Consider the following 10,241-nt stretch of genomic DNA (forward strand, 5'->3'; position numbering starts at 1 on the left):
TTGAGGGACATCTGGGTTCTTTCCAGCTTCTGGCTATCATAAATAAGGCTGCTATGAACATAGTGGAGCATGTGTCCTTATTACCAGTTGGAAGATCTTCTGGGTATATGCCTGGTTTCTTTCTTGTGTGAGTGGACAACCTCGCCAGCATCAGGAATTTATTTTAATATAGTTCTTTGACATGTATCTAAATTTACCAGTTTTAAAAGGTGAAAGTAAGTTTGCATTCTAATGAGGTAGTTGGACTTATTTTTACATGAAGAATTAAATCATGGCTGAGTATTTGATATTGTAGGATACAGATTACCTTTAATATTTTCCCAAAGTGATCTATATTTTGACTTTTGTAATCACCAGTTCTGACAGTTCCACTTTTCATAAATAAATAATTCAAAATGGCAGAAGTACAGTGAGGGACATTTTGGAAATTTCTGGAAATCCTGTTCTAATCTCAGACCAAATTTTCTTCTTTTAATACCTTTTAATAATATAACTGAAGTCTGCAACTCAGGCGACAACTTTAAAAGTCAAACATTCTAACATAATACAAACTAACAATATACTAACTTAATACTCACATGCTGAGGACAGTAAGAAGATATTAAATGAGTTTGAAAATGAACAGGGAGCTTTGTATACTACATGCAGAATACATAGTAGCCTTGAATCTGAGCTGTTCCAGGCAGAGTTTGTGGCTGTCCCATGGTGTGATGTAATGCTGCATGTGAAATACACACATGTACTCAAAACCAGTGCTGCAGTGAAGTCATGTGATACAACACAGGCAATAACCCTCACAAACACCTTTTATTAATTTTACATTTGATTTGGAATTCAATTTTGGTCATAGTGAATTCATAAGCCATATAATGTCAATTAAAAAAAAACTGATGGTTACCAGGTATATGCAGTAAGACAAGGCAACAACTGGCAAGTCAACCTTCTCATTTCTTTCATCGGCTTCAAGACACACTACAGGCTGGAGAGCTATCTCAGTGACTAATATCCTTAATATCTCTATAGATGAACCTGGTTTGATTCCTAGCACCTACATGGTGGCTCAAAACCACCCAGTTCTAGCAGATCATATGCCCTCTTCTTACTGTAGGCTCTAGGCATGCACATGATGTACAGATATACATACAGGCAAAACACTCATACACATAAAATAAGCTAAAATAATAAACGAAAAACTCCAGACAACTGGGAATACAATGAAAACACAGAGATAGGCTCATTTAATAGCCTTGACCCTCTTATTACCAACATGTCTATTTTCTATAAAGTTATAAAATATGTGATATGTGCTAAAACAACTTTAATACCAAACATGGCAACTAGTTGTAGATAATTGTGTTATCTATCTTCATTCCTTACTTATATAGTACTAAACCTAACAACTAAACCACAGAACTAATCTTTGCTTATAAGATTCAAAAATATTTATAACTCCATCCCAAAAGATGTAGCCCTGTAACTTCTAGCTCAGTTCAACGCCGCATGAATTTATTAGGTAAACTTTGTGTTGCTCTAATATTGTCATGCTCAGAGTATCAGACCGAACACCTTTTTTCATCCCAGGCCCACTCACATAAGAAAGAAGCCAGGCTTTTGTAGGTTGCAAGTCCTGGTCTGGTTTATTTATAAAGCAATAAATATTTGAAGCACAAACAAACTGCACTTGTGTAAACAAACTGTACAATGACTGATGAGAGATGGGGAGGGGGCTCAGAGGATTCCAAGAAGCACAATACTGCCATCCTGAATATAAGGTAGACTAAGAGAGAGACACCTCAGAAGCACTTGCGGTGGACAATGGATGGACCTGCCTCATCATACTCTTGCTTGCTGATCCACATTTGCTGGAAGGTGGACAGAGAGGCCAGGATGGAGCCCCCAATCCAGACGGAGTATTTCCGCTCAGGGGGAGCAATAATCTGCAGAGAGAAAACAAAACCGTCAGTGTGTTTTGTCATCCCCAACAATGAAGTGGGCAACAGGCTTGGAATAGTCACAGAAAAACCATCACAGATTAACTGATAGTAAATAATGTAGATGTTATACAGTAAGCAATGCAGCCAATCAGGCTTTTCAGTCCTTCCTGTATTTCATCATTTCTCTGTTTATTTGTACTAAAGAATAATATGGGGAAGGTCTAAATGCATGAAGGATAGTTCAAAAGCTGGGGACCTTTTAAATGTGTAGATACATTTAGTTATTGCTTTTACCCCCTCTGTCTTTCAGATATTTACTTTTATTCACTATTTAGAAGCAGCCCTAAAGTTTCATATCTTGTAGAGAGTGATAGAAAGAAATGAGGAATAGTGCTAACACTAAGTAGAAAACGTCTAGAAGATAGGAAGCTAAGATGCAGGAGAAGGAGGTTGGGAAGGAAGCATGCTTTAGAATACCAAGTTCTGCCTTCACCTCCCCAAGTGTTCCTGACCTTAATCTTCATGGTGCTGGGAGCCAGTGCAGTGATTTCCTTTTGCATACGATCAGCAATACCAGGGTACATGGTGGTACCTCCAGATAGGACATTGTTGGCATACAGGTCTTTGCGGATATCGATGTCACACTTCATGATGCTGTTGTAAGTAGTTTCATGAATGCCAGCAGATTCCATACCTAGGGAAAAGTTCTTTTTAAAGTATTCACAGCACATTCAGGCTGGGGGTGGGGGGATGGAATCCCTCTGTGTTGGTGAGCTGCCAACATTCATATCTAAAACATATGCTTCCCCTACAACACACTGCTAGGAACAGGTGGGATATGAATCTCTACAATGTACAAATAGATAATCCAGTACAGACTGCCAAGAGATAGACAACTGTGTACAGTGCCTGTTTGCAATGAACACATATCTTGTAGCCATCAGGAATATGGAGATATATCACAAAAAGAATGACACGTGTTTAAGGGAAAATTAGCCTACTTTGTTTTGTTTTGTGATGAATCTCACTCTGTAGCCCAAGCAAAAGTTGAACTCAAGTTAATACTCCTGCCTCAACTTCTGAGCACTGGGATTTCAGGTGTGAGCTAACACACCTGGCTTATACTTTTCATTTATGGACTAAAATCAGATTCCAGCTTGTAGGAAAGCTGTTTGGTGACATCAAGCGTTCAGTTACCAAAATGAACAGAGTTGTGGTTGCATTGAATGGTAAATTATTTAAGTCTAGTCCATCAATAATGAAACTTATTAGAATAAATTGGCTCTCTTCAGTAACCAGGCACGCTCTATTCACTAACTGCTCAGTCTCATTCTCTACTGTGAGGTAAACTCGGTGTAACAGCTTCGTTTTTCACTAGAGCACCTTAGTCTTTCTCCTTTCTGAGGTATTACTTAGTCTTTCATCTTACTGAGCTGAGTAAGATGGCAGATGCTGACTTGAGAACCCTGCCATGCTTCTAAGTGAAATGGGTATGACTCTGGGTGACTGCAGAAGTTCTAGAGAAGCTGAGGCTCAGCATCAGAAGCCACCCCTTACCAATGAAAGAGGGCTGGAAGAGAGTCTCTGGACAGCGGAAACGCTCGTTGCCAATGGTGATGACCTGGCCATCAGGAAGTTCATAGCTTTTCTCCAGAGAGGAAGAAGATGCAGCAGTGGCCATCTCGTTCTCAAAATCCAGGGCGACGTAACACAGTTTTTCTTTTATGTCACGGACAATTTCACGTTCAGCTGCAGAGACAGAGGGCTTCATAGTCAAGCTCTGAAGAAAGGATCAAATATGGGGAAGTAGGTATATCTACCAATGAAGCAAAAGCAACAGGAATATGCTGTGTCAGATAACACACACACACACACACACACACACACACACACACACACACACACACACTTACCAGTGGTGACAAAGGAGTACCCGCGCTCAGTGAGGATCTTCATGAGGTAGTCAGTGAGGTCCCGACCAGCTAGATCCAGACGCATGATGGCGTGAGGTAAGGCATAACCCTCGTAGATGGGAACATTATGAGTTACACCATCGCCAGAATCCAGAACAATGCCTGTTAGAAAAAAAAATAGATGAGAAGAGGGTGAAGCACTGGGAACCACTGCTTCAGCCATAGTGAAACCTGCTTCTGCTTTGGTATGGGAACCAATCATATCCCTCAATGCAGAGAATAAAACCGACCAGAATGGATGGATCCTAATTCTGAAGGCACAGTGTGTCTTACTTAGTACCGTGGTAGGAAATCTTCCTGGGGACATTTTCAAATGGCCATCTCTCTTATCAGCTATTAGCATGTTATATAAGTATCCACGAGTGTTTTTCTTGGGGCCAATCCAACTTAAGATGTGTCTCTATGTTTTAATTCAGACTCTGCAGGGGAATGTGTGTCTTTGAATATGTCTGCCCAGGGGCTGTGAACGCAACATATCACATATCTTAAATAAGGAGAAGAGCTAACTCAACGGGTTATTGGATCTTACAGTAAATGTTCCTGAAGCTAACCTCAGGGAATTATTGCTACCCTTTTCTCTCAGCATAGATACCTTGCTAGACAGAGTCAGGGAGGGGACCTTTCCTGTGTCGGGTGAGGATTTGGGTTCACAGCGAAGTCAGTGAGTTGAGAATATACTTAATCAGTGACCGTTCCCTAGCCCAAACACACCTGTGGTTCTTCCAGAAGCATACAGGGACAGCACTGCCTGGATAGCGACATACATGGCAGGCACATTGAAGGTCTCAAACATGATCTGGGTCATCTTCTCACGGTTGGCCTTGGGGTTCAGCGGGGCTTCAGTGAGCAGGGTCGGATGTTCCTCTGGGGCCACACGGAGCTCATTGTAGAATGTATGGTGCCAGATCTTCTCCATGTCATCCCAGTTGGTGATAATGCCATGTTCAATGGGGTATTTCAGAGTCAGGATACCTCGCTTGCTCTGGGCTTCATCACCTACGTAGGAGTCCTTCTGCCCCATACCCACCATGACACCCTGTAAAAAGGAGAAGATGAGAATATCATGTTCCCACCATGGCAAGAATATGGTCCTGGCCTTGTTAAGCTATATCCAGTTCTTGAGGCAATGAATAGCTGTAAAATACTAGAAAAAGTAAAAGCAGAATTTGAAAGTTAGGCATGCTTGTTCATGCCTATAACACCAGCATTCAAAAGGCTAAAACAGGCCACAGCTTAAATTTAGCCTGGCCTATAGAGTCAAGTACCAGGCCAGCCTGGGACATAGTGTGAAACCCACCTCCAAGAGTTAAGACATAATCCTAATTTTAACAAATCATTTAGACTGTTGTTATATACTTCATCTCCACAAGAGGAAGTATGTCGATTAATTTGATTAGAACTGTGGAGGAGAGAAGAAAGGGATTTTATCGAAGAAGCAGAGCCTTATCTTGTTCTTGGAATAGCATAATGACTTCATTAAATTACTAAGCTTATCACTGATGTCACCTAAGAAATAGATGGCTGTCTTGTGGCACAACTGAGTTAATGATGTCATTACATCTTCTAGTCCCCTTAAGAAAAGATTTTGACACTCATCCACTGTACATAGGCTGTCACTCAGATGGAAAGTCAAACCCTCAGAGTATCCCAGAGTAGCCTTCACTGGCCAAGCCTGAGGGCTCTAGCTCTGCTCTCTGGCAGCCTGTCTGGCCAAGCATGCGACAAACCCAGCGAGCGTGGCATTTCTTTTAATAGACAAGGTGGTATGCCACTATCACTATGGCACTTGTTGCTCTGGTCCCATCTGACTTCTCAAAATGCAACACCCAGGAAGGAGATCCATTACAGCTTTGGGGAGTCCTGTAAAACTGGCTGTGAACAAGAAGGAAGAATGTAGATTGGGTACTGGTTATTTCCAAGTAGTTATATTACTAGCGGTTAGCTGCATCGTTTAAACTAAACTGAACAGATGAAGGGCTGAGGGCCAAGAAGAAATCCAGGTTCAGAGACACAAGACACTGCAGTTGAAAACCCACAGGTCCAGAATGAGAAGCTGGTGGCCTTTCACAAGAGAGAGCTGACCCATCAACAGGTGTGCCACTGCAGTGGACTTCTTGGAATTTGGAGGTTGGCAGGGAGTTGCGTGGGATGGCTTGGATGTGGAACTCATTCATTGCTTTTCATGTATGAGTTAAGGAGTCTCTGAACAGAGAACAAGAGAGGAACTTCCCAGATTGCTGGACTGGGGTGGGGGTGGGGTGACAGGAAGGGGTCCAGAATATGGATGAAGAGCAGGCTAAGAGGGGCAGAGAGTGTTACCTGGTGTCGCGGACGACCCACGATGGATGGGAAGACAGCTCGGGGGGCGTCATCACCCGCAAAGCCAGCCTTCACCAGCCCAGAGCCGTTATCGCACACCAAAGCAGTGGTTTCCTCATCATCACACATCCTGGCACAGCTCCTGTGGGTTCTGTAGGCTAAGGAAAGAAGAGTGGTCCACACTCAGTGCTTGCAGGGCTGGCCTGCTCCTTTAGAGGGGAGAGTGACAGACGGGACCAGTGGGGCTATTGGATTGTAGAAAGTGAGGAGAAAATTGCATTCTTCTTTATGCTCAACACCAAAACCAAAATAAAGCAAAAAGCCTTGGAAGAAGCAGGGAGACCATCCCTGTGGGTGACAGAAGGCTGGTGAGACCCCACCCACACTCTTCTGGTCAAGAGGCTCACCCTACACCCCAGCTGCAAGAAGCCATGTTCTTAACCACTGGGAAGCCCTGCCCTTTCAACGCCTTTCAGCTCTCCACATTTTCACCATCAGAAAACCCATTCTCCCTCCCTAGCCATATACCGGGACTGGGTGAAAGTGCTAAAGATCAGTGAACCCACAAAAGCTCAGGGGGGTGAGATGGAGTGGGCTCTTGTGCTGTGGAGGTTTGAGGAGATCCAGAACAAAAAAAAAAAAAAAAAAAAAGTCAGAACCTCACCAAAAAGTTTGCTTAACAAAAGAAAACAACAAAAAAACCTAAAAAACAAATCCAAACAACAAAACCCCCAAAACTAAGAGTGTGGGACCCAAGAGCATAAAAGTGCAAAGTCCTGCCAGGAGCAAGGGCGGAGCAAGGCTGGGACTCACCGTGCAAGGGGCGGCTGGATTCAGCTGTGCTGGCGCTGGTGGCAGGCACTGGGTGTCAGTCGCCTGGAGCGCAGCTTTATAGCTCTCTGATGGACGGGGTCAGTTGGAGCAGCCGGGGGCAGGGGTGGGGGGCCCCTGATCTGCCACCTTGCCTTATTTGGTCGACTTAGCACCATCTAGGACCGCTGAGGCCATTCTTGGAGCCAAGGGCAGGGGAGAGGATCAGCCAGGGGGCTCCCAGACCATGTAAGGAAGGGGAGGGGGCAGCCAGAGCAATGGCCATATAGGGAGCTAGGGAGGGGCAGGCCGGCAAGGGGTGGGGGACAGGGAAAGGCTACGTGATGCCAACGCGCCCCTTGGGGTGGGGGAGCTCCCTAATTGTGGAGTGGGCGTATTGCTCTTCAGCCCTTCCAGACTAAGGGATAATAAGTCATACACACACACACACACATATGCCGGAAGATTTGGCGCCCTGCCCTTGGAGAAGGGTCCTGACAGCTGGGCTGGGGCTGCTGGGGAGAGACAGCAGCTTCTCATCTTCCAGTGCTGGGAGACAGAGGAGCAGAGTCCTGGCAGTTGTCATAGGCACAAAGAGCAGCTTGGCAGGACATTTGAGTACCTAGATGCAAAAGAGGCACCTGGGCAGTGCATCTCATGGTCTCCTTTAGCCTGAGCTGGAACCATGCTCATCTAGATGGGAAAGCCAGAATTCACCAGTCTCGGACCCACCGCAGATAGGGTCCTGAGCTGGCAAAGAGGCTGAGAAGGGTTGTCTGGGGGTCTAGCCAAGTCCAGCCCAGAGGCCCAGTAGCTCTCATCCACTCTGTAAGAGTTTTGCTCAAAATCAGATTTCAGTCTATGGGCCACCACCGGGTCTTCTGGTGCCAAAGTAAACGGAGGCACTGATACCAAAAATATCTCAGCCACTTGCTGGCAGATAGATGGGCATCTTTTAAACAGGCGGTAAAGTTCTTCATCCCAGGTAATGACCCATCTTAAAAAGCAAATGTTTTCGTGGAGAAGTTCATAGCCACTTAGGATATGAGAATTTACCAACCCTCCTCCACAAAGTGTGGACCATGGATAAACAGCATCTTCATAACTTGAGTGATTTAGAAATACAGTATCCCTGACCCCACCCCCAGCATCCGATCTACTGTATGCCAAGATGTCCATGACTAGCATGTAAAGTGTGAGGGGCATTACTACAAATGGGAGTCATCTCCTTTGTGGAGAACAGACTTTGACAGAACTTTGCATTTCTCAGAATGAAACAGAAAGATAGCCTCAAGTGAAAAGAGGGGGGAAGGAACGGGAGAGAGAAGGACACAGGTCACTAGCTTGCCCTGGGGTGCCCTGTATCCTTGGTTCTTGACGAGTGCTTGGACTTCTAATGCTGTGCTTTTCCTTCAGTTCACACCAGTTAAAAATAGAAAACTGGGTACCGGCATCTCTCTCTAGAGTGGGCTTGGATTGATATGCTGAGCAGGACTGCTGATTAGATACTTCAGGGGCCGGGCAGTGCTGGGTCCTCCCCTCAGAGCTTCTCAACCATGTTTGGGATGGTCTAGGACTGAAACTGCTGGACAGCTGAGCCATGGAGACAGGGGTGAGGCCCGCCTGGCTGAGACCAAGCCCTGCTGTACCATCTGCATTTTACAGTGAGGATGCCCATTGACAGGAGTGAGTGGTGCAGACGCAGAGAAAAGGAGAATCAGAATGACCCACAGGCTTCAAATCCCACCTCTACCACTTAACTACGTACCGCACATTTGGTCTTGGGCAGGCCAGTTAACTCATCGAGTCCCTATTTCCATCCCCTGAAAAGTGGCATAGTAACTCAGTTCTATTGAGTTATTGAGGACTGGCCCACAAAGAGATAAGCAATGTAAGTCATATGCAAGACAAACTGAACCTGATCTATTACCATTCGATAATGATACTTTTAGAGGGAGGATTAGCTTTCTGTTTCAGAAAAATTGGGTCATTACCATTCATTCCTCCATTCAACAATGCTCCATTGATTAAGAAGCAGAATTCAGTGGTAAATAGCACACAACAGGACTTATCCTGAGTGGTAATTATGAAAGTCAGAGACCTGGAACATGCTTGGAAGGGAGAGGTGGTTCCTCTAGGTTATTAGAAATGGGGCAGGAAGCATCTAAACAGTTTCACAGATAGCCTTTTTGAAATATCATTTAAGTGTTTGTTTTATTTTGCTTTTTTTGGCGTCATTGAGATATTTTCATATAGACCAGGATAAGCCCCCAACAAAGTGGGTAACAGAAGATGACCTTGAGCTCCTGACATCCCAATTTCTGCCTCCCGAGTGCTGGGACTGCGGCTGGCCTAGTTGTTTCTAAAGTAGAATGGATCTGAAGTTCCTGAACTTGTGTGCGAACGTTTGACAGAGGCCAATGAGGGATTCCTGTCACTGCATGTGTGCCGAAGTTCTCTGGCACTGAGACCGGTGATATTGGTCTGACCCTCTGCAGTGTCCTGAGGGGAGGGCTTGCTTACCCACTCCAAGTCTGTGAGTCCTAATGAAGCAAGGCTAAGTCCGCTGAAGACCACCCTTGAGAGGTAATATGCATCCTTAAGACATTTTAAAACTATGTTTTGTGGTCCATTGAGTATATTTTAATTTTTTTAAAAATTATTTACTGTTATTAGTGTCTCTGGAGGGGGAGGCGCTGGTGCAGAGTACGTGAGAAGGTTGAGAGGCCCACTCCACTCGATAGAGCTGGTTTTCTCTTCTACCTTCATATAGACTTAGGGGTTGATCTCAGGCCATCAGTCTTGCGCAGTAGACACTTTCACCTGCCAAGAATTATTGCCAGGCCTCAACTAGTCTTTCAACACTTAAAGCAACATATATTTTCATGTTGTTATATTTATACTAAAAAGGGAATACTTTTTCTCAAAGGTTTATGACAACAGCCTTCAAAGTCCTTCTTCTAACTTTGAAATATAGTGTGCATCATCTACAGTTACCCTACTGTGCAACAGCACACAAGGACTTATTGTTGTCTAAGTGTAAGAGTCCTGAGCAGCCTCTGCTCTCTCCAGCCTCTAATAACTACCTGCTTCTATGAGATCAGCCTTTTCAGATTCCACACGAGTTAGAACATTTGTCTTTCTATGTCCGGCTTATTTCACTTAACATAATAATCTAGATCTGATTCCATCCATGTGGTGGTAA

At 44.5% G+C, this 10,241-nt stretch overlaps 1 protein-coding gene across 1 annotated transcript; it reads right to left on the reverse strand.

Annotated features, from left to right (window-relative positions):
* Positions 1–1,609: 1,609 nt before the first annotated feature.
* On the reverse strand, positions 1,610–7,148 carry Actc1 (actin alpha cardiac muscle 1). The gene is made up of 7 exons (XM_021192075.1): positions 7,040–7,148; positions 6,227–6,384; positions 4,619–4,943; positions 3,848–4,009; positions 3,492–3,683; positions 2,447–2,628; positions 1,610–1,937 (listed from the first exon to the last, which is right to left on the reverse strand). Exons 2-7 carry the CDS (start codon positions 6,353–6,355, stop codon positions 1,794–1,796), a joined length of 1,134 nt encoding a protein of 377 aa, XP_021047734.1. The 5' UTR covers positions 6,356–6,384; positions 7,040–7,148; the 3' UTR covers positions 1,610–1,793.
* Positions 7,149–10,241: the final 3,093 nt, after the last annotated feature.

The sequence above is a fragment of the Mus pahari genome, chromosome 3, assembly GCF_900095145.1.
Source record: "Mus pahari chromosome 3, PAHARI_EIJ_v1.1, whole genome shotgun sequence".
Lineage (NCBI taxonomy): Eukaryota > Metazoa > Chordata > Mammalia > Rodentia > Muridae > Mus > Mus pahari.